This window comes from Mastigoproctus giganteus, chromosome 9 (genome assembly GCF_048544385.1).
Source record: "Mastigoproctus giganteus isolate SK-2022 chromosome 9, ASM4854438v1, whole genome shotgun sequence".
NCBI lineage: Eukaryota > Metazoa > Arthropoda > Arachnida > Uropygi > Thelyphonidae > Mastigoproctus > Mastigoproctus giganteus.
The window spans coordinates 11,992,068-12,018,092 of record NC_143583.1 but is presented as its reverse complement, the minus strand read 5'-3'; the positions used below and the strand labels follow the sequence as shown (position 1 = coordinate 12,018,092).

Here is a 26,025-nt window from a genome sequence, read left to right as displayed (position 1 = left end):
GTATTACACTAAGCCCAACACTTAGAAAATTAAGACAAACATAGACAAACACTAGGGACAAACAAATAATGAAACCACTTGGTAAAGATTCCTGCATCCATCCAACTGTTACTCTGTGCATGATAATGTACGGGAAGGTTACTTACGCCTTTAAAGCACCTTGGTTTAGCAAATTTGCCGACCACACACAGCTTTACCTTATGATTTCCTGATGCATTTGCACAAACGAGTACAGTTACACACTCTTTATTTTGCTTAAACCCAAGAGCTACCTTCTCATTACCACCAAGACAAAGTAGAATTAGGCAGCCACTTCCACATTAATCCAGTCTCATCTGTTCTGGGGTCAAGTCATTTTTTTACATCACTAAATACCTCACGAAATGAAGCTGCAGCCTGAAAAATCAGCTGATTTTTCCCCTGACAAATCCACCTTACAGATGCCGTGATGAACCTTGAACCGAGTAAGCCAGCCGCTTGAATTTTTATTTTCTCATGAAATTCTTTCCCTTTTTCTTGCAACATGGGTCCAGAAATGCAACCACCCTCGGATCTTTTTAGCAAAAACCGCTCATGCAGGGCCTAGTCAAGCACTTCCATTCTCGGTGTACGAAGAGTATGACGCTTCTCTACACTCTTGTCACTCTCCAACTTGGTATAAAAACTCCTTTATTTTCTGAGACTGGGCCTTAATGTCATAGATCGTTGACGAGCCAACATTAAATTCTTCCATGAGCACTGCACGACTTTCACCTTTCTCAAGCCTCTTGCATATTTCCATCTTCTGCTTCAGGGTAAGCACTACACATTTACGCTTACTTGCTACCTGTTTCGGCATACTAGGGGTTGAAAGAGAATACAGAATTTGAATAACAATAAATCAGCCGGTATATTTACACAGTGAATTGTCGGGAGTAAGAGATAAACATGTGATGAGGGATGCACGTGCACGTACTCACAGCGCAAAGCGGCACACCAAGTTTGAATCATTTTATCTAGAAATTAATATGTATCATTTTAATTTTTCAACTACCTACTATTTCGAAGATTTTTTGCCAGTTGCTTGAGAGTGCCGGTTGCTTGAATTCCGGCTAACGGAGATTCTACTGTATTTATTTTAAAAATAAAGTGAAATAAATTAAATTTAAATCAGTGTAACATCAATATAAAAATTGTCTTCAGTCACAATAATTAAGAAGATCATAAACAACAAAACAATACAAATCAAGTGTAAACAATAAAAGGGGAAAGAAAAGTGCTATCACATTTCAGTTATATATGGTTAAACAAAAAATTTTTATATATTACTGATAAAATATTGAGAAAAGATTTCCCAAATAAGCTTTTGGGAATGTCAATAAATTTTTGACAACCACACTGCACAATTACTAATTGGTAATTTTTTGGTTGCAACAATACTTTATTAAAAATTCTTGAAATTTTATGAATAATCTCCAGTGAAAGTGAGGGTCAGCAAAACATCAAGAATGAAATTTAATGACAAAAATGATCCAGATTTACAATAAAATGAAACTTCAGCACTAACCGTGGTGAGGTTCCTGGGGACTGTCCAGGTGAAGCACGGCGAGGGGGAACAAGTGGAGGAACACTGGAAGGGGGTCTCCTGTTGGCTTGTGGAGAGGCACGGGGGGACACCATAGGAGAGCGACTGTTAGACTGCAAAAACAGTGGTATAAAAAAGAAAACATACTGAAAGATCTAATTTTTTTATATCATATAACATATCTCCCATCAACTTACTTCAATTTGTAAATCACTACTAAACAAGGGAGTTCTTTTAGCCAACAAGTTATAAATTACGTCCGTGGATAGATGAGAAATTAAGAAATCAACTTTATTATTATTTAAATTTTACATTAAAACCCTAAGGTTTTCTTGTGTCATTTGGCAAATAGTAATACGATTGCCTGGTGTTCAAATAAACACTGTTATTCATAAAAAGGTGCCATAAATATTTTTAAAAGCAGCTGACTCCAAAGTTCTCCCAATTTATACGTCCCAAAGTTCCTGCCACTTCTAGAAGCATCACTAAATCTTTATGTCTGCTATTCCAATATCGCATTTCACTTGATGACTGAGATGTCATCAAACATCAAGGCTCCTTTTGACTGAGATGTCATCAAACATCTCCTTTCAGCTTAATTTTGAGTTTAGCAAAGAAGAAGAAATCATGTGGGGGCAAGGTAAGATGAATAAGGAGGGTGTAGTACTACAGGCATATGTCTTTTATGCCAAATCCTTATATAGAGAGTATAGAATGTACAGGACCATGGCATCAAAACCATCCACCATTTTCAAACAGCTTTTCTCAATCAAACCAGACTGAGAAATCTTAAGAACAAACCTGATTTGCCATTTGATCATTTTTAACAGATTCATAATGAACAATAACCAAATATTATTTTTAAAAAATATATATATATATATATTTAAATATATCGTACGTAGAAAGTGTGAAGAAGATTTTTGTTTAAACCTAATGAATCTACGGTATACACCAGAAGTGAACTCGACTAAATGGATAAGGAATGTGGTGATATATGATGTGAAAAAGAAAGACAGATAGTTGGCAAGAAATGAAAAAAGAAATGAAAAGGCAACCATTGCAGTGTTTTTCAAATTTTCAGTGTCTTCATCACTGAAATTGTGAAAAACACGGCAATGTAATCTTATTTTGGTCGCCTTTTCATTTCTTATTTTTATTTTCTTGCCAATTATCTGTCGCTTTCTTTTTCATACCATATATTGCCACATTCCTTATCCATTTAGTCGAGTTCACTTCTGGTGTATACCGTAGATTCAATAGGTTTGAACAAAAATCTTCTTCTTCACACTTTCTATTTTGTTGTTATTTCGTTTTTAGGAACATTAGCAAATAAGGCCATATTGCTCCGGGAATATGCGGTGGTCATTCCCTGACCTTTCCACATCCCCCGTATTTGGTGGGTCACGGGCTCGAACCCCGGTCTAATCGAGAAGCGTGTGGTACGCACTGCTGCTCCTGTCCACCTGGCTACAGAGGCACCTTGCATTTTCTACATAAGATATATTTATATATACATATACACATTATGACTGTAGGGTACGGTTTCCTAATGCAGTGTCCCTGATCCATAATCAACATTATCTTTCTTTATGTACTGTTACACTCCACCATCCATGATTACTTAGCTTCTTAATACTATTATTCTTTTATTATATATATATATACCATCGGCATTGAGCATGCTCAAACCATTCAAGGCTTTATACACCCCTATCAGATCACTTCGCTGGTGCCTAGTCTCCAGACACTGTAATTTGCAAAACTTAAGCCTTTCTTCATAAGAGCAAACCTTTGTTCCATTCACTAATCTTGTTGCCCTTCTCTGTACTCGTTCCAGCAGCTCTACATCCTTCTTGAAATGAGGCCTCTAGACCTGTATACAGTACTCAAGGTGTGGCCTGACATTGAGGCAATTATTCCCTTGTATAAGGCAATTCCATTGCCTTATACAGTGGTACCTTGGTTTGCGAGCATAATTCGTTCCGGAAACGTGCTCGTAATTCAAAGCACTCATATATCAAAGCGAATTTCCCCATAAGAAATAATGGAAACCCAGATGATTTGTTCCAAAACTCAAAAATATTCATATACTGTAAAAATGATTAATACAAAATACATACCTTTTTTATATTTTTAATATTTAAATTTAATATACATAAAGCAATCAAATTTATTAATTATTGGGTAGGATGACTTTCCCTTTCTCTAACGGAATCACTGCTATCTGTTGACTTTTTCTTTTTGTGCAACTTTAACAAGGAATCTTTCCAATGACACTTGCTTTTGCCTCCTTTTGAGGATTTCACGGAAATCAGATTCATCGCTCGCACTATTACAAAATGAGGAGGCCCGCTTGGTACACATAAACAAAGCTGCGCACGTGCAGCAACTGAATAAACAACACCGTAAAGGCAGAGGTGCACTATTAACACCTCACATTTTACTAAAGCACATTTCTAGGGGTTACTACCATAAAACAATAAAAACAATTTCCAGTTGCACTCCCGCCAGTGGAATCTGTTATAAACTGGTAGTAAACTCGATCTAAATTGCATTTGCGATTATACTAGCTGAAATTGTTGGTTTTTACGTTATTATGGTGAAATGTGTTTCCCCTTCACTGATATAAAAAACCATAAATACATTTTCAAAATCTTCTCTTCATTCCTATCTGGTTGCGTTCGGTGTGGGTGATTCTACGTTCGACTGCCATTTCTTGTAAACACAAAGGCGAAACTTGCATAAGCGAATTCAGTTCTTGTTATATAAGATATCGTTCCCATATTTATAAATCGTGTATGATCGAATTCGTGTAGTGTAAACACTTGTTATACGAGGACTGACTGTACTCTTATTGCAAGACCCCGCTTGTTTATCAAGTTAAAATTTATTAAAAATGTTTGCTCGTCTTGCAAAACACTCGCATACCAAGTTACTCGTAATCCAAGGTACCACTGTACAAGGGAATAATCACCTTATCCCTGCCAGAAAAATTCCTGTATATCATTGACAAGACACAATGAGCTACTCTTGCAGCCCGTCTGCACTGCTCAGAGAACTTCATATCTGCCTGCACAATTACCCCCAGGTCCCTTTCATTCTCTACCACTATCAGTGTAGTACCACAGAGTTGATAAGTTGCTCTGGGGTTGCCTCAAAGGGCGACAAGTAATTATAGACCTGTTACAAAAGAACAGTCACAAAAGAACTGGATGCAGGGAATAACTTTGATATTATATATTTGGATCTTAGAAAGGCTTTTGATACTGTTGCACATGGAAGACTGCTGCACAAATTGGAGCAGTGTGACATTGGAGGCAAACTGTTAGTTTAACTTCTGTTCCTGGAAAATTAATGGAGGCACTGGTTAAAGAAGCACTGCAAGATTTAGACAAGACTTCAGTTATAGCTCAGACAAAGCATGGTTTTGTTAAGGGGAAGTCTTGCCTGACCAATTTGATTGGATACTATGATGTAGTCACAAAAGAACTGGATGCAGGGAATAACTTTGATATTATATATTTGGATCTTAGAAAGGCTTTTGATACTGTTGCACATGGAAGACTGCTGCACAAATTGGGGCAGTGTGACACTGGAGGCAAATTGCTGCTATGGATAAAGGGATGGTTGAGTGGCAGAAGACAGAGAGTGGTAATCAATGGACACTGCTCATCGTGGACTAATGTTATTAGTGGAGTCCCTCGGGGTTCAGTTCTGGGTCCATTATTGTTTTCTGTATTTATAAATGATATTGATGATGGTATATCAAGCTTAATGTCCAAGTCTGCAGACGATACGAAGGTTGGCAGGGTTGTCAAGGACACTACTGACACTATGCTACTGCAACAGGATCTGGAAAGGTTGAGCAGATGGGCTGAGAGGTGGCAAATGAAGTTTAACATTGACAAATGTAAAGTACTACATATGGGAAACAGCAACCCCAGAGCAACGTATCAACTCTGTGGTACTACACTGACAGTGGTATGAAAGGGACCTGGGGGTGGTTGTCTATGGGTACCTCCCCTGAGTCCAAAGAAGCTCTCATAATTATGGCTAGGGGGTTTGCTTACTTCCTTTGCTGCCTCCTTTAATATAACTAGATAGATCCCATCCACCCCGGGTGCCTTTTATATTTATCCTCAACAATTTCTCCTCTACTTTCCTCTCAGTTATTACAAAATCATCTAGCTCACTGCCAGATTTACTTCACCTCTGGCATTCCCCTTTCTGAATAACTCCTCATGTGTGAATGTAGATGCAAAATACTCATTTAGTTTGTTAGCCACCTGAGAAGGATCCTCAACTGCTGAACCATCAATATACTGTGGACCAATCTGATTCAACCCTTCCCTTCTAGAGTTTACATAAGAAACGAACTCTTTTCTGTTTTTCTTTGCATCCTTTGCCAAGGATTTCTCATAATCTGCCTTTGCCTGCCTAATCTCCTTTGTGACTTGGTTACAGATCAGCTTATATCTATCATAGGCTTCTGTGTCACATGTTAATTTATATGTATCCTATGCATTTTTCTTCCGTCAAGTGTCTAATTAGTTCATCTGACATCCGTTTAGGCCTAAATCTTGACAATATTTCTTTGTTGGTATGAAAAGCCTAGTAGCTTCCAAGATTAATTCTTTGAATGCTTCCCATATTGAATTTGCTGTTGGTAACATCATCAGTTGGTCCCACTGTATAGAATTTAAATACTGTCTCAGACCATCGTAGTCGCCTTTCCGAAACAAAAACCCTTCCCTTTACCCCTGATGGTAGTTACCTCTTTGAGTAAATCCCACTTCAGCACACTGTGATCACTGCCACCTAGTGGTTGCTTTATCTGCAAATTCTTAATGCATGAAGAATCACTACTGATAAATCAGATCAAGAGTATTACTCCCTGTAGTTGCCTCCTGAACGTGCTGATGTAGAAAACAATCATCCAATAAATCCTTGCTAGATCCAATAAATCCACAAAAGCCTTGCTAGTGTGTGAGTGACCAACCCACAAATTCCAGTTAATATCTGGGAAATTAAAATATCCCATTATAAGATTCTGTGATTTAATGGCCCACTCTATTTCCCTGTACAGTTTTTTATTATATTCAGAGTCATTAGGCCTATAACACACTCCTACTCTCAATTTTGATCTCCCAGTGCTTATGTCACACCAAACTGACCCAACACTGTCCAGTGATGTCAACTGCCTGCACTTCCTTGGATTTTATGTGTTTTTTAACTAATAGCATAACCCCTCCTCCCTTCCTGTACACATTGTACTCCCCAAATTCCAGTTCTACATTCCTTATATGTGTGACACCACGTCTCTGATATCCCAACAATATCTGCCTTTGATGTTTTGACCAACACCTCAAATTCAAATTTATTTACCAAATTCCTAGCATTGGAGTACACGCAAGTATACTTGCACCTGTTCCTATTCTTAGCTACCCTAACACAACCTAAGTGTTTACTTAATTGTACTGACTTAACTGTACAATTACTTAATTGTATCACTTTGTACTGAGTAATTACTCAGTACAATGTGGGGAATAGCAACACCGATATCTAGATGGTCTGTGCGACAGCTTCTGTAGCCTACGGTAGTTGATGGCCGACTGACATGGCCTATACACACTAATGTAATCACAAATACACATTCTCACTGTGAGACTTAAGAGACTATGCCGTGCATGGGCACACTAGCACCAATACTGGACCACCAACGTGTAGGTATGTATTGCCTGGTCTGATAAATCCCATTTCCTTCTCTAACATATTTGTGGACATGTCTAAATTTCGATAAAGAATATGAGGCCACGACACCTGGAAGCAGCTTCAGCTTGCTGAACACCTAGTTGGTGTTCAGCAGGCTGGCGGCAGTGGTATTATGCTTTGGGGCTTGTTCATGGCGCCCTTGGGTCCTCTAATCACTGTTAATAAACAGTTTGATAGGAACACTTACCTTTCTATCATTACTAACCAAGTACACCTTTTCGTAATGAGTGTATTCAGACTCCGGCATTTAACAACGAGATGTACCATGCCACAAGGCCCAAAAAGTTAATAAATGGTTTCAGGAATATGACAATGAATTCTCTGTCTGCCCGTGCCACCCAACTCGTTTAATGTTAACCCAATAGAGCATTTTTGAGACTTAATGAAAAAGGTCATTTGATGCTACTCCCATCCAACCTGATAATGAACAGTCAATACTGGACACCATTTGCAACATGTAGGTAGTACTACCACATGATATGCTGCAACGTCATAGTCTATGCCAAGTTATGTATGGGCTGGATTAGGAGCAAAACCTGCCTTCACAAGATATTAGGTAGGTGCTACTAATGCAAAGTCACAGTTCAGTGTATATACATATGAGCTATTTAACATGTTCTGAAATTTAATCTCTTATCCTAATTTTCTTTTGTATTTTAATTAATAAACAATACATAAAGTAGCTGATGTGTATGAAAGCACATCTAGTATACAATGACTGTGTGTGTGTTTTCAGGCCATATTACGTTCTGATGAATTACATTAAATGAAAAATACAAAAACACATAAATAAATTTTTACATATTTGTAAATTGACATATAATACAAACTTACTCGACTTCCATCTGTGGTATCTGATCTTGGTGAAAGAGCTAATGCTTGCAAACAAGATGTCCAAGTATTGGGATCCTAAAAATATAAATATACATAATAAAAATTTCTTAAAATATGCCTATTATTATGGGAATCAATTACATTATATGTACTTTATTTCAGTATTAACCACTGCAGTGACAAATGCATCTAACTACATTGTATTGTTATTTTATAGACAGTTGCACTAACAATGGTAATTTCTATTTGTCACAGAATATGTGCATGTTCAATGATGGTAGCCACATTTTCTTTAACTACTGATTGCATTATTTTCCCTGGAGAGCTATTGGCGCAAGAACAGCTTAGGCTATAATGCACCTAGTCTAGGTTAGAGTTTCATATTTCAACATTTTTCATTTTCCTTAATGTTGTTTAGAAGAAAGCCAAGATTTTGCTTTATAATTATGTAGTTTTTTTCGTAAAAGTTATACTATTAATTTTTATATGTTTTGGTATTATCCGATTATCTTAAGGAAAAAGAAAACATTGTTAATATCTGGCTGGTTATCTAAAATTGTTTTAAGCGTTAGGTTGTTTTGTGCATTCATTATTGTTTGAAAAGCTCTGATACGTTCTCTGTTAAATTTTGGACAGTTCACCATGAAGTGTTGTACTGTGAGCAGAACTTGACAGATTTGGCATAGAGGAGGGTTTTCACCTCTGAGTAGCCAAGAATGAGTCATATGTGTATGCCCGATTCGCAATCAGGCAAGGATCACTTCTTAGTGTCTGTTGGATTGGCAGCTAGTAGTAGGTCGAGTGTTTGTTTAATTACACAAAGTTTGTTGTCAGTTTGGTCTTGCCAGTGTTGTTGCCATTGTTTTGAACTGCTTTGGCGGATTAAGAACTTGTAATTGGCATATGGTATTGAGCAAAATGCATAGTCAGAGTCAGCAGCTTCTCTTGCCACTTTGTCTGCTCTTTCATTTCCAGTTATTCTTGTGTGGCCTGGGATCCAGCAGAATCTGATGCTGCAATTTCTTTGTAACAGCTTTGATAATGAATACTGGACCTGTTGTAAAACTGGGTGTGTTTTGGTATTGGCATTCTGCAAGGCAATGACAAAGCTAAGAGTCAGTGAAAATTATGCTATTTGCTATCTGTTTATGTTTAATTTTGTTTAAGGCCATCAAAATGGCTTGTAATTTGGCAGTAAATACACTGCATTCTTTTGGGAGTTGTTGGATGAGAGTACAGTCTTCAAAGTGAATCACAGAGCTCCTACACAAGTCTCTGTTTTTGATCCACCTGTGTATATTTGCATTAGCATTAGTTGAGGCATATGATGCAAGAAAGCAAGCTTATATAGAATCAGCGGGGGAAAATAAAAAAAAAAAAAAAAAACCTTCCCATTTCACCCATCTGGTCACTCCAAATGTTTGTATAGTTTGGCCTTAAATTCATTTAAGCTATCAACTTCCACAACAACAGATGGAAGCCTGTTCCAGCAATCAACTACCCACCCGCTGGCTAAAGGCAAATTTCCGCACGTCTATTCTACAACTGTTTTCCTCAATTTGTATCTATGCCCCCATATGGAAGTGTGATGTTCATATTGTTCTTTGCATGCTGCATGTAGCTGTTGACAGTTTGTTCTCGGGAGAGTTGTTTTTCCCTAGGATTGAAAATACAGGTCATATATGGGTTGAATTATAATCCACAGTGGAATGATCTGTGCAGTTGTAGTAGCTATGCTGTCATAATTAAGCTCTCGACTGAACATTAAATATTTTTGATGGATGTTGGCAGGTTGGTTCGTTCGTGGGTGGGCTTGGTATAAGTTTTCACAGTAAGATGAAAACAGAAACTCTATTTGGACGATCGGTAATGGATTTTATCGTGATGGCATAGTGTAATAATAAGTTCTGTCCTGTCATCTGAGTTGTAGTGAAGGTTCATGGACTTCTGCATAAAGGATTTGTACCAGTGAAGTGCGAAAAGCTCCAAGTTCTATACGGAGTGCACTGTGGTCTATGGGATCTAACCATCTCAGTGCACCTGGTTTTGCAGAGTCGTAAACAGGTGCTCCATAATCCAGCTTGGAACATGCCATTGCTCAATACAGTTTAAGTAGTGTATGTCGATCTGCACCCCAAGTTGTTGCAGAAAGAACTTTGAGTAGGTTTAACTCCTTGATGCAAGAATGTCTGAGTTGCTTAATATGTTCAAGGAATGTTAGTTTCTTATCCAAGAGAAGCCCTAAGAATCTTATGCTTGGTTCTACTGGGATCATATATCCATCCAGTTTAAGTTCAGGATCAGGGTGTAGGTTTAGTTTCCTTCAGAAGTATATATGTGCAGTTTTTTGTGTGGAAAACCGGAAGCCATTTGTTTGTGCCCATTTGCTTATTTTATTTATTGTTTCTTGCAATTGCCTTTCTATATTTTGCATATTCTGAGAGTGATAGGAAATACTGAAATCGTCAATATATATAAAGCAGTAACAACAGGTTTTGGTATATGTTCAGTTATGGAGTTTATTTTGAAAGCAAAGAGGGCAGTGCTAAGCACGGACCCCTGCGGCATGCCCTCTTCTTGGGTGAACACTTTTGAAAGAGCATTCTGAAACCTAACAGAAACTGTTAGGTTTCAGAATGTTAGGTTTGCTTTGTCTGTCGTTGTGGAAGTTGATAGGTTGAATAAATTTAACGAGGAACTGGACAGGCATTTGGAGGGAATAGTGTATTTTTTTTTTTTGGCTGATGCTGCATAAACTCATACACATGCTTTCTTGCATCACATGCCACTACTACTACTACTACTACTAACTTGAAAAGTCCTGTGTCTTAAGAAATTCTGAATATATTTAGGAAGATGTCCACGTAATCCAAAGTGATATAAGTTTTGAATAATTCCACAACACCATGCCGTAGCGTAAGCTTTTTCTATATTGAAACATATCATTATATGGTGTTCTTTCTGGATAAAGGCGTTCCACACACTGTTTTCTAATTTGATAAGTAAATCTAGTGTTGAGCGATTTTTCCTGAAACCATGCTGTGCTGGATTGAGAAGGTTATTTCTGTTCACATGTTAAATGAGCATTGATAATTTTCTCCATAACTTTTCCTAGGCAACTTGTTAGAGCTACTGGATGGTAGTTGTTGTGTTGGTCAGAGAGATCTTTCCCCGGTTTTGGGAAAGCAAGAATTATTGCATGTTTCCAACTGTCTGGAAATGGGTTTTCTAGAAAGATTCTGTTATACAGTTCTAATAGTGCCATTTGGGATTGGTCATCGAGTTGCTTTAACATCATATAGTGAATTTGGTCTGGTTTTACAACACTTTGCTTTGCTTGTGATATGTTTCAACTTATGGAATGTTAAAAGTAGGTTGTACTCCTCATCTTTTCTTGTGAAAAAATTCAGTTTATGTCTTTCTATTTGTGTCTTGTATATTTGAAAACTGGGAGTATATGAGGTGGTTGCTGATATTTTGGCAAAGATTTTGCCCAGTGCATTGGTTATTTCTGATGGCTCTGAAATGACCTGTCCATTCCAGTTTAGGACTGGAGTTGGAGTAAACTGGTATCTGCCATTCATTTTGTTAATTTTATCACAGACAGTTTTAGATGGTGTAGAACTTGTTAAGGTAGATGCAAATTTTATCCAAGATGCTTTCCTACTGGCTCACCTAATATATCTGGCTCTTGCCAGTGCCTTCTTGAACAATATGGGGTTCTCTATAGTTGGATATCTTCGAAAAGTATTCCAGGTTATGTTGCGCTCTTTTTTAGCCTATACACATTCTTCATTCTACCATGATTTTGTATGTGTTGGGAGACGCGTTGATGTTTTTGGAATACTCAGATCAGCAGCTTGAATTATTTTGTCACATATTTATGGTTTGCTTTACTCTTTTGCTGCTTCTTTTAATATAATTGGATAGATTTTATCAAAGTTGGGTACCTTATTCACTTTTAGCATCAAAAATTCCTCTTCCTCTCAGTTATCACTAAGTAATAACTGAGTGCCCTCCTGCTGATCTCACCAGGTGCACTGCCAATTTTCGGACATTAAGAGAGGCCAACATTACCTTATTATGAATGTTGACCACTCATACAAAAAAAAAAAAGAAATACAGCAAGAATCTTTTTTAGAAGTGGCCTCCATAGTTGGGCACAATATTTCCTATACAAGCAATTGTTTGATAAATCCTCAATGGGGCATCACAAGCTCTTCTTTTTGCTTCTTACGGATCTTCTCTGTGCTTAGTATTAGTATCAGCCATATAGGACAAGGCAAGCCACAGGCTCTTGCTGCACTGACCAAAAAAAAAAAAAAAAGGAGAAAAAAGTAAGATGTAGATAAGAAGAAAATAGACAAATGATGTGTTTCCCTCCTCAGGTAGGTAACTGTCAAATTGACCTTTGAATTTATTCCATGGTCAATTTCACAGTTATCTACTGTTAGCCTCAACTATCTGCAGAGACAACTTGTTCCAGTAATCACAACTTGCTGATTAAAGGAAAACTTCCTACAATCTAGTCTAGTCTAAGCCCTTCCCCTATAATTTGAATTTATAGCCCCAAATTCCAGAATTCTTTATAACAGCTAAAATTTCACTGTCATTCATTTTACTAACCACCTCTCAGAGCCTTATAAACCTCAATCAGGTTCCCTTTAAGGTCCCTTTGTGATCCATTGAAGTCATCCTTTATTGTATCCTTAATCACCTATTACATGATCCTGCCCATCGTGTAGGTCATACTCATCAGTCTATATTTACTTATCATCACCTCTTCTAGTGATGACAGACTGAGGACCAGTAGTGGTCCAAAGCAAATCCAGAATGGAATGATAAACTTTTTAACATTCACATTGTATACTTTCACATGAGATCTGACTGAAGTTTATAAGGCACTCAGAGGGGACAGTAAAATGAATATTGGCAAAATTTTAATGGTATTAAGTGGGTGAGGGAGAAAGAGCTGGAGATCAGGCATTTGTAAGCAGGAGTAAATGTAAAGGTTTTCTGCAAAAAAACATGAAACATAGGAGGTTTTTGTAAAAAGTAGGAATGCTGACCAAAAAAGAGGAGATTTTTGGAAAAAGTAGGAAGTTTTTAAAGTTTACACTGCACTAGAAATTAAATTTCACTAGCATATATACATTTTATATTAAAATATAGCTAAATAATTGTTTACCAGTAAAGCATGTTTTTAAACATTAGCTTACCTAAATTTTTTGTCTGTGGATTTCTGTTTAGATATTCTATCAACATCAGTTGATTTTGATTCCTTCAACAAAATACTGTTGTAGATATTTTTGCCCTCTTCAGAAATGCTGAGCAAAGTTTTGTTCATAACAATACACATGCTGTCTAGAATTGACTGTCAGGAGCATTTCCAAAGCTTCACCAGAAAGAGATCTGAACTCAGCTTTTGTGTTTCTAACCAAGCTGAATATTCTCTCATATTCAGTATTGCTATGAGAAATTGTTGAAATGCCAAGCATGCTAGGGATAATTTGCTATATTCCAAGTTTCCTTGTGTACAAATTGAAGTGGCTGGAGACTAGGCATCTGCGCGGTGATCTGATTGAGGTATATAAGGCCTTGAATGGATTGAGCACGCTGAATTCTAATGGGATCCTTCCACTTGTTCAGATTATGAACCTAAGGGGGCATAAATTCAAATTAAGAAAAGACAGATGTAGAATAGATGTGCGGAAATTTGCCTTTAGCCAGCGGGTGGTTAATTGCTGGAACAAACTTCCATCTGTCGTTGTGGAAGTTGATAGCTTGAATAAATTTAAAGAGGAACTGGACAGGCATTTGGAGGGAATGGTGTGATTTTTTTTTTTTTTTTTTTTTTTTTTTGGCTGATGCTGCATAAGCTCATACATTTGCTTTCTTGCATCACATGCCACTGCTACTACTACTTGTCAATTCCACAAACAAGTAGAACTAAAATATCTTCTTCTTTCATAATAGTATCCAGTATGTTTTTCTTACTGAAACGAAGTAATGCTGTAAAGCACCCACTGCTTTATCTATTTCTTTATCGATACCAAGAAGTTTGTCCACAAAAAATATTTTCATAAATGATGCCCTGCCAATTGATGAAATATATGCTTCAGCATTTATAAAATCACTTTTCAATGGGCACTTGTGCACCAGGCAATCGCATGCATCATAAAATACTTCCTCACTGGGCAAAAGAACAGAATCTTTTCTTCTTGTTTTAGACTCTGCACAATCTTCACAGTAAAAATGCCTATGACTAAGTCAAAATCATCCTTCTGGTTTAGTCTGCTTTGGTAATCAATTTCCAAAATGGAAGTGAAAGATTTGAAAACTGTTGGTAAAATAAATATCATTCTTCAAAATATCTTGAAATAATAAACTTAGTTCATGGATATGAGGTATTTTGGATTGAAAAACTATGTTCAGATTTTCAATCTGGCATACACTTAAAAGAAGAAGCAAACTTCTTTATTCAATGCAGAAGGGGGAAAATGAACAGACTTTCTGCGTGAGTGCAGGGTCTATCTTAGGCCTAGGCAAACTAGGTATGTGCCTAGGACCTGCACTTTGAGGGAGCCCATAAATGGCAATGAACACAACAAAAATCATAAGGAGTGACATTGTAGGAGCTACAATGGGGGTCTCAAAGGGGTGTTGCCAATTACATTATTGACATTTTAGTAATAACTATAATGTCAAGCAATATGATAAAAGTATTATGTTTAGGTCTTATTTCTTACTTCCTTGTGACCCCTCGAACTTCTTCCACAACCCCTAATGGAGTTGGGAACCCACAGATTGGGAACCTCTGTTTTACATAGATGGTATATTTTCGTTTTTGTCATTTTCTGTAGTGAATTTTTATATTTTATTTAGGCCTTAATTCTGATTTTGTAGGGTATTAGTTGTTTCAAATCACTGGAAATAATTGAATAAACATCTTATTTTGGATTATTAACTGAGTCTCTAAGTAACTAATATATTCTCCTAATTAGTCACTTTTGTTTGATATTCTGCAAGTTAATTTTTGTTTTGTGAAATAGAGTAAACGCCGATTATCATTGGTTATTAGAAACAGCCAATCTAAACTCCAAATTAAAAAAAATCAATCAGAAATCAAAAAATTCAAGTAATAGCTAGAATAAGTATAAACAGATATTTTGCAAGTCATAAATAAACGACAAGCAGAATTAAGTCGTCATTGGGAGATTAGTGTACCTATTATCTTGCAATGCTCGCTGTCTTCACACTCGCCACTCAAAAAAAAAAAAAAGAAAAAAAAAAAAGAAAAAAAAAAAAGAGATCAAATGTTTAGTTTGTTTTAGTGTGTCGCATCAACTGTTGTGTTCCGTTGCAGTGCAAAAGGACAAATTTTGTTTCGTTATTTATGTCAGGGATGGCGGAATTTTTTTATAGTAATTTTTTTTTTTTGTTTAGAAATCGCAAAAACTATAGGTAAATGCAAAAGAGTTGTGTTTTCAGTTAAACAAAAACTTGAAATTATTCAAAAGTTTGAAAACGGTGCATCTGTTAAATCTCAAAGGAATCATTATAATAAGGATGTACCAAAATGGCCAAACATTAACAAGTATCGCACAGAATTCAGATTTGTCAATAATAATATAGTAGCAGTATGTTATTAGTCATTCACGAGTTACGTAAAACTCAACGAAGTAAGAAGTCCTCGAACATATCTCTTACGTATGTCTGGAACTTTTGTATTTTTGGATTAAAGGGGAAATTGATTATCCAGGATTTGTTTTTTACCATCTAACCTGGAAAATCGAGAGTCTACTGTATTAGTTTTCACCTGGTGAACTTTTCATTTTGTTTTCCATTTAAAATGATAAACTGAAACAAATTGAGGGCATCTAATAACATTTCAGCCATAATTGTCGTTTACCAAAACTGTTGTATAAAGGTTGCAAATGCTCATTTTGGAATATTTTGAGAGCATCCGTAAAATATTACTTAGCTTTGCCTTAACTATTAATAAATGTCTTTTGTTTATACTATTATTATTATTATTATTATTAGCCATATGGTGCAAGGAAGCCTGAGGCTTATGCTGCACCAGCCAAAAAAAAAAAAAAATTTCCCACCTACAGTGGATTCCGGTTATTTGGGCCACCGGTTAATCGGGGCAGCCGTTTATTTGGGGCAAATCTTAAAAAACAAAACCCAATCGAGAAAATGGCCAGGGTTTACTTCGCTTAATTGGGACAAAATCCCGTTTAATTGGGGCAGGAGACCGCAGATCACCCTACGATTATCTGGAGGTCACAACCATAAAACAATAAAAACAATTAGCAGTCACCTGTTTACTGGGCTTTTCTGTTAGTGCAATCTATCATAAATGGATAGTAAACTCAATCTTACTGATTTGCGATAATACCGACAGCTGGAATTCTGTGGGTTATTATGGTAAAATGTGTTTACACTTCCATGTAATCTTCAGTCATATAAAAAAATTAATTTTCAGATCTTCTCTTCATTCCTTTTTAAAGCTTTGTAACTCGTTACTCCGCTCTGACTTGTGCATATCGTGTTACTTGCAATTTGTGTGTGTCGTATTCCTTGTTATTGATTGCTTATCTTGTTACTGTTTTAAATTTTAACCCCCATCCACAAATGTCAGTGAACAGAAATGTCAACTAGTTAGTTAGGTATGTACATATAATTTATTCCGATTATCATGTATATTCTTCCAATTTTACGGTATCTTTTAATTAGTAAGGTAATAAAGGGTAAATTTGTGCTTAATATATCTTTGCTTTTATAGCCTATGTATAATATTCCTCCTATTTTTGCTAATTAGAATCACTGTTTAATAGAATTAAAATTCAATTCACAAACGTGATCACAATGACTGCCGCTTACTACACATCTTATAGTGAACGGTACTTTACTATGGTGACTCCATCGTAACGTGATTTGATTGTACACTGAACCAATTGTAAAAGGGGGGGGGGGTACATTATATTTTTAACTATTTACGTAAAAATTCGGATAATTGGGGCAGCCACTTAATCGGGCCAAAATGCACTAGTCCCGATGTGTCCCAGTTAACCGGAATCGACTGTATTTGTTTATGACTAACATTAATGTAATATACCATTGCAAAAAAGGTTAGAAATGTGAAATTCCTGGGTGATGCACCTTCTTTGAGCACCAGTGTATTAATTTTTTATTTTTATTTTTAAATTTATTTTCATTTATTTATTTATATATTTTTGGCTAGTGTAGCAGAAGCCTGTGGCTTTAGCATTAGCAGAGGCATTTGATGCAAGAAAGCAAGCTTATGCAGCATCAGCCAAAAAAAAAAAAAAAAAACCACTTCCACTTCACCCCTCTGTTCGTTCAAAATACCTGTCCAGCTGAGCCTTAAACTTATTTAGGCTATCAACCTCCACCACAAGGGATGGAAGTCTGTTCCACCAACCAACCACCCGCTGGCTAAAGGCAAATTTCCGCACGTCTATCCTACATCTGTCTTTCCTCAATTTGAATTTATGCCCTCTCAGGTGATTTTTCTGAGCTAGAGGAAGAATCCCATCAGCATTGAGCATGCTTAAACCATTCAAGGCTTTATACACCTCTATCAGATCACCTCGCTGGTGCCTAGTCTCCAGACACTGTAATTTGCAAAACTTAAGCCTTTCTTCGTAAGAGCACCCCTGTGTTCCATTTACTAATCTTGTTGCCCTTCTCTGTACTCGTTCCAGCAGCTCTACATCCTTCTTGAAATGAGGCCTCCAGACCTGTATACAGTACTCTAGGTGTGGCCTGACCATTGCCTTATACAATGGAATAATCACCTCCTTATCCCTGCTGGAAAAATTCCTGTATATCATTGACAATACTCCATGAGCTACTCTTGCAGCCCATCTGCACTGCTCAGAGAACTTCATATCTGCCTGCACAACCACCCCCAAGTCCCTTTCATTCTCTACCACTGTCAGTGTAGTACCACAGAGTTGATACGTTGCTCTGGGGTTGCTGTTTCCCATGTGTAGTACTTTACATTTGTCAATGTTAAACTTCATTTGCCACCTCTCAGCCCATCTGCTCAACCTTTCCAGATCCTGTTGCAGCAGCATAGTGTCAGTAGTGTCCTTGACAACCCTGCCAACCTTTGTATCGTCTGCAAACTTGGACATTAAGCTTGATATACCATCATCAATATCATTTATAAATACAGAAAACAATAATGGACCCAACACTGAGCCCTGAGGGACTCCACTAATAACATTAGTCCACGATGAGCAGTGTCCATTGATTACACTCTGTCTCCTCCCCCTCAACCACCCCTTTATCCATAGCAGCAATTTGCCTCCAATGTCACACTGCTCCAATTTGTGTAGCAATCTTCCATGTGCAACAGTATCAAAAGCCTTTCTAAGATCCAAGTATATAATATCAAAGTTATTCCCTGCATCCAGTTCTTTTGTGACTGCATCATAGTATCCAATCAAGTTGGTCAGGCAAGACTTCCCCTTAACAAAACCATGCTGTGTCTGAGCTATAACTGAAGTCTTGTCTAAATGATCCTGCAGTGCTTCTTTAACCAGTGCCTCCATTAATTTTCCTGGAACAGAAGTTAAGCTCACAGGTCTATAATTACTTGTGTCAGCCTTTGATCCTCCTTTGTGAATTGGGGTCACATTTGCACATTTCCAGTCTATGGGTACCTCCCCTGAGTCCAAGGAAGCTCTCGTAATTATGGCTAAGGGTTTGCTTACTTCCTTTGCTGCCTCCTTTAATATAACTGGATAGATCCCATCCACCCCGGGTGCCTTTCTTGTGTTTATCTTCAACAGTTTCTTCTCCACTTTACTCCCAGTTATTTCAAGATTCTGTAGCTTACTGTTAGAGTTGAATACACCTCTGGCATTCCCCTTGCTGAATAACTCCTCATGTGTGAATGTCGATGCAAAATATTCATTTAGTTTGTTAGCTACCTGAGCAGGATCATCAACAGTTGACCCATCAATATCAAGTGGACCAATCTGATTCATCCCCTTCCTTCTAGAGTTTACATAAGTAAAGAACTCTTTGCTGTTTTTCTTTGCATCCCTTGCCAAGGATTTCTCGTAATCTGCCTTCGCCTGCCTAACCTCCTTTGTAACTTGGTTGCATATCAACTTGTATCTATCATAGGCTTCTGTGGCATGTGTTAATTTGTAAGTATCCCATGCATTTTTCTTCTCTGCAATATGCCTCATTAGTTCATCTGACATCCATTTTGGCCTAAACCTTGAACAATATTTCTTAGTTGGTATGTAAAGCCTAGTAGCTTCCAAGATAAGTTCTTTGAATGCTTCCCATTTTGAATTTGCTGTTGGTAACATCATCAGTTGGTCCCACTGTATAGAATTTAAATACTGTCTCAGTCCATCGTAGTCGCCTTTACGGAAGCAATAACCCTTCCCTTTACCCCTAATGGGTTATTGCTTCCATAAAGGCGACTACGATGGACTGAGACAGTATTTAAATTCTATACAGTGGGACCAACTGATGATGTTACCAACAGCTTCATTGAACTGTACAAATAATATACTCAGTGGCCAAAAAATTGAACACCTTTTGCAATTGGTTATAATAAAACATACAGATAATAAAATATTTATAGATAATAAAACATATGGTATGCAAATGTAAGTTGTCATATGGTATAAATATAAGTTCCTGGTATTGGATAAATACTGTATGCTTTCCTTAAGCTTCTTTAGTCAATCTAGTTGTGGGTAAGACAGGTGATCTTTCTGATTTTCAGAAATGCATTATTGTTGGAGCACCCTTAGCATGAGCCACAATTGAGAAAACAAAGGAGATCACTGATGTGTCAAAAGCAATCATCTTCCACTCACAGTATACATAAGTATACTGTGAGGGGAAGAAAGGAAGAATTGTGGCAGGAAATCAGTATGAGGCCACAGGACTTAAAGCATATTGTGCATCAGAAGTCTGCAATAACATTAAATGCTAATGAAACAAAAAATAAATCTTAAACAAAAATACGTACAGGTTTTTGGCCATACTATAGAAATAAATGAAACAAACTAAACAATCAATAGATTACCTCTAAGGTCTCATCATCATCAATATCTACAAGATTCCCAATATGAGAAACATGAGCAGCATCATTCTTTTTGAATGTTCTTCCAGTTGGATCAAATGGATCCACAACCACCTGTTCAGTACCTTTAATCTCAGCTCTACAAAAAGGGCATCCTTGCCCCTCAGAATCCTTCAAAAATAAAATAATTATCATTGCCAATTGAGGAACCATATTTTGATAATACTATAAATCATACTAATTCACATAATTCTGCATATAATTCACTTTACCTCCCATAAAACTAAAATCAAGTGGACTAAGGTTTTGTAAACAAAATGTATGAATTATGAATTTTTTTTTTTTTAAACTAATTAAAAAAAGCCAACTGCAAAGTAACTAGGGATTATAAATATACATTAGCCTTATTAAACTTTTGGTTAAAACAAATGCAGCCTACTTGGAACAAAGAAATTACTACGCACTTGAAATTATTAAACAAAAAAAAAAAAAAGATTTCAAATTGAAAGCTACCTTTCCATGTTATACACCGAGATTAATCACAACCGACTAGCCATCTACAAACACATAAAAACTCATCCTGTTATAACACAACATGCATTCCAAAAAAAAAAAAAAAAAAAAAAAGGCATGTAGTATAAATGCGCAGATTGGTATACACATTTTCATAAAATAGTCAGCTTCCATGAAAGCTATAAATTTTCAATACTTAACACATTTTCAAAGTTATTTTTATTGATACATATTATGGTATGATTGGAAAATAATATATTAAAACTAAAAGGTTATTAAATAAAAATGCATTGAAATAAAATATACATAAGCAATACCATTTAGTTCAGATGGCTAATTTTTCAATAATAGTGGGGGGAGGGGGGGTTATCTTCTTGTATTCATACTTTTGAAAGAATGAATGCAAGGTTGGTTGCCTAGCTTGCTTTTTCTCTTCTAAAATAAATCTGTAAACACATCAGATTATCCAATTTTCTTCTGAACATGCAGCTTCTTTCAATGTCTGATTGAACTGAAATAAAAATGGAAGTTCTGAAATAAAAACCTCGATTTTTATTTCAGTATTGAAATAAATACTGCAAATTTCAATACTGCACTCATTATCTATGGTAAGGGTAGTAAGCATATATATATAGAAACTACATATACATTTTTACACACAAAATATGCAACACACTCATGCACATAATCAAACTGAAATTTGCTCAGGAGAAAGAGTATAAAATGGTAGCATGTCAGCTTTGCACACGTAATTTGAAATTCTACTGTAAGATGGGGTGCTACAGCAGAATGAGCTAAGCAGTTACTACAGTAAGTTTACTGAGATGCTGCAAAGTTGCAAGAAATTTAACTAATCAGAGAAACAACAGGCTGCACTTAACCTGTTTTGGTACTATCAGAGATTAATTCCAAATTCATTAGATGGAATTTTTTAAAAAATGGCCAAGTAATCTTTCTATGAAATGTTACATTGCATGGTAAAAGAAAAGTTAGTTTTGAAATAGTAATAGCATAGCTGCTAACATCTGAAGATCGGGCAATTGTAAACAAGAAGAAAACAGAAAATTTTTGGACAAAACAAGAGGTTTATTACAAAAAGCAGGAGATCATTGCAAAAACAAGAGGAAAATGAGAGATTTTTTTTAAAAGTAGGAGATTTTTGTGAAACCCACACTGCACTAAAAATTAAATTTCAGTGTAAAAATAAAAATTTTATAGTAAAATACAACCATAGAGCTATTCACTAGTAGAGAAAGCTTTCAAACTTTGCCTTGGCTATGATTTTTTTCTGTGTGGATTTCTCTTAGAGACAGTCAATTGATTATGACTGATTTGAGAAAGATACTGTTTCTGAGGATGTGCAGATTTTGTACCTATTCAAAGATGTTGAGTTAGACTTTTGTTTATAACTAAGAATTGGTAAAACTTGGCTCTTATTGGAATTTCCAAAGCTTCACCAAAAAGAAAAGATCTGAATTCAATTATTGTATTTATTTTTTTTCCTTCCCATTGGTGAAAAATTCTCTGGTGCACAACACTGATATAAAGAATTTTTAAAATGTCAAAAATAATGGGGATAATTTGTTATTTTTCATGCTTCCTTGTGCACTTGGCACTAGTAGAGTGCCAAGTGCACAAGGAAAGAAAAAAAACTTCCCATTTCACCCATCCATTCGCTCCAAAAGTTTGTCCAGTTCTTCCTTGAATTTATTTAGGATATCAACTTCCACAATGACAGATGGAAATTTATTTAGGCTATCAACTTCCACAATGACAGATGGAAGTTTATTACAGCAATTAACCACCCACTAAAGGCAAATTTCCACCCACCTTTCTGCAACTGTCTTTTCCTCAATTTGAATTTTTATGCCCCCCTCAAGTGTGTAATCTAAGCAAGAGGAAGGATCCCATCAACACTGAGCGTGCTCAAACCATTCAAGAACTTATACGCCTCAATCAGATCACCTCGGAGGTGCCTAATCTCCAGACACTGCAATTTGCAGAACTTAAGCTTTTCTTGGTAAAAGCAATCCTTTGTTCTCCTTACCAATCTCATTCATAATAGATTCTGTTAGAATCCCACACTGAAGGTGACAGAACTGATGCTGCTTCATCAATTTACAGTCAAGCCTCATATAATGCGAGTTCGATTAACGTGTTTTTTCAGTTACGGCTATTTGAAAAAATACCACTTTTCCCTTTACACTATGCAAATTTCCAGTTAACAATCTTTTTTTATGTGATAGGTGAAAAAGATTTGAAAAAGAAAAGAACTACAGAGGATTGTTGTTGGCTATTGGAAACTGATTGATGAAAAAAAGAAAGCCAACACTGTTCAAACATTTCCGTAACAAATAGTTTCTTCACTGTGTATTTTATGCCAGAGGTTCCCAAACTTTCTTGGTTCACAGGGGCCCTTAGTGTCTCAGTAATTTTTTCATAGCGCCCCTTAGCCAAAAGAAATACATAACAGTTCCATTTATTAAGTAGCTAGGTCCAAACAACTTAATAAGTAATGTTGAAACTGTGAACTATTTCGAGCTAGTAATCTCAAGGTGTCAGACAGATGTCGAGTATCCCTGTTTCCCTTCGAAAATTTTAAAAATTCCATGGAGCACAGTTTGGGAACTGCTGTTTTATGAAATAAACACTTGGCTTGGTTGGCTATTTGGATTTTTTTTTTTTTTTTAAGGAGCATTAGCAACTAAGGCCATATTGCTCTGGGGATATCCGGTGGTCATTCCCTGACCTTTCCGCATCCTCCGTATTTGGTGAATAAACACTTAATTTTATAATTATTTTCATTATCTTTTACATGGTATACAGCTAAAAAGTTATTTAAAAGGTATTTTTAAGTCTTTATGGATATTCCTGAAGGTCAAGGGGCAATTTTAATTTTTCCTATTAATTATTATATTCGATTAACGCATTTCTGGCTTGTATTTATTATTAATATTACATTTTTTTGGATGGTGTTACAAAAGCCCATTTTAAATCTTCTACTTCTTTTAAATGATGTTACCGTCCTGAATAAGGTAAATGTTGGAAGTGATCACAGAATAGTAAGATGTACACTTGATATAGATGTAGGAAAGGAAAAAAAACTGACTCGAGTAAATAATACAAAGGTCTTTGAGATAACAGAAGAGGAGAAAAAGCAGTATGTACTGGAACTTAAGAACAAGTTTGAGCTTCTGCAGACTGCTGAGGACCAAGATATCGACGAGGAATATTACAACTTTTTGAAAGTGATAAAGCCCAAGAAACCTATAAGTAAAAAGAAATCCAAAGAAGAAAAAATTAGTCAAGAAACACTTATCATGATGAACTGAAGACGACAAATGAAAAATAAGAAAAAACACTGACAAGGAGAAAATTGAGTATACTGAGTTATGCAAAGCCATTAGAAAGAGACTCAGAGAGGACATAAGAAGATTTAACACAAGAAATGTAGAACAAGCATTAAGGGAAAACAAAGGAATTAAATCAGCAGCCATGAGCAGTAATACAGAAAGACAAGTGATACTGAAACTGAAGAATAGCGATGGTGTACTTATAAATAGCAGAGAAGGCATAATTCAAATAGCAGAAGACTACTATAGAGAATTATACAAGGAGCAGAGGAATGATGCCAGCAGTGGGGAAGATGGATTGCAAAGTAGCAACACATACGACATACCCGATATTCTTCCTGATGAGGTAGAACATGCATTGAAGAAAATGAAGAATCAGAAAGCCCCAGGGGAAGATGAAGTTACTGTAGAGTTGTTAAAATTGGGAGGAAGAGACATAACACAAAAACTGGCAAGGCTCTTCACAAAGTGCATTAGAAAAGGTGTGATGCTTAAGCAGTGGAATAATGCAATCGTAGTTTTGCTGCATAAGAAAGGAGATAAATCAGAAATTGGAAATTATAGACCAATTAGCTTGTTATCCCACATCTACAAGTTGTTCACCAGGGTCATTACTAACAGATTAGAAAGAATACTTGATGAGAATCAACCGAATGAGCAAGCTGGCTTTAGGACAGGATTCTCAACTATGGATCACCTTCATGTAATATCACAGCTAATGGAGAAAGCAAATGAATATAAAACACCATTATGCCTGGCATTTGTGGATTATGAAAAGGCATTTGACTCCATACAGCATAAGGCAATGTTTCGGGCACTAGAAAGACAAGGCACTGATACCCCATATATTATGATTTTGAAGAAAATATATGAGAGTGCTACTTCCTTTATTAGACTAGACAAAGACAGTAGGAAATTTAAAATTGAGAAAGGAGTTCGACAAGGAGACACAATATCTCCGAAGCTGTTTACTACTGCCCTTGAGAAAGCTTTCAGAAGATTAGACTGGTCGCAGAAAGGAGTTAATGTGAACGGAGAGTACCTAAACCATTTACGATTTGCAGATGATATTGTGGTCATTAGCCATGATCCCAAAGAATCAGAGGAAAATCTTAATCAGTTATGCACAGCTAGTAAGGATTTTGGACTAAAGATGAATATGGCTAAAACAAAAGTAATGATGAACAAGTATGCCACAGAAAGGGAAATAATGATTGAAGGAGCAGTAGTTGAAAAGGTGGAGTCATACTTATCTGGGACAAGTTATTAGCTGTAATAATGATAAATGGCTGGAAGTCAAGAGAAGAATAAATTTTGGATGGATAGCATTCAGGAAATATAGTCACATAGTGAAGAGCAATATCCCAGATTGTCTGAAACGTAAAATAATGAACCAATGTATACTCCCCACCATGACTTATGGAAGTGAAACTTGGGCACTCACCAAAAGAATGGAAGAGAAGCTGAGAACGACACAGCGAAGAATGGAACGAATCATATTGGGAATCAGACTGTTAGATAAGAAGAGAAACACATGGATTAGGCAACAAACTCAAGTAAAGGACATTCTTATCAAAACTAAAGAACTAAAATGGTCTTGGGCAGGACACATAGCTCGAAGACATGATGACAGATGGACTAAGAAAATAACAGAATGGTATCCAAAAGGAGCTAGAAGAAAACCTGGAAGACAAAGGTGGAGATGAATAGATGAAATTCATGAGTTTGTGGGTAGTAAATGGATGGGCAATGCTCAAAACAGAAGGAACTGGAAAGTTGCTGGAGAGGCCTTCATCCTGCAATGGATTGAAAATGGCTGATGATGATGACTTCCTTGAACTATGTGACTAATGCTAATTTCTTTATCTTTAATGATACCAAGAAGTATCAGAAACTTG

At 36.3% G+C, this 26,025-nt stretch overlaps 1 protein-coding gene across 1 annotated transcript in view; it reads right to left on the bottom strand.

Annotated features, from left to right (window-relative positions):
• Cbl (E3 ubiquitin-protein ligase CBL) overlaps positions 1–26,025 on the bottom strand; it is a 455,909-nt gene that overhangs the window by 263,639 nt on the left and 166,245 nt on the right. The window contains exons 6-8 of the mRNA XM_090382106.1: positions 20,265–20,432; positions 8,174–8,248; positions 1,547–1,677 (exon numbers count right to left, since the gene is read on the bottom strand). Coding sequence (XP_090238232.1) covers positions 1,547–1,677; positions 8,174–8,248; positions 20,265–20,432 — 374 coding nt within the window. The remainder of the gene's footprint in view (positions 1–1,546; positions 1,678–8,173; positions 8,249–20,264; positions 20,433–26,025) is intronic.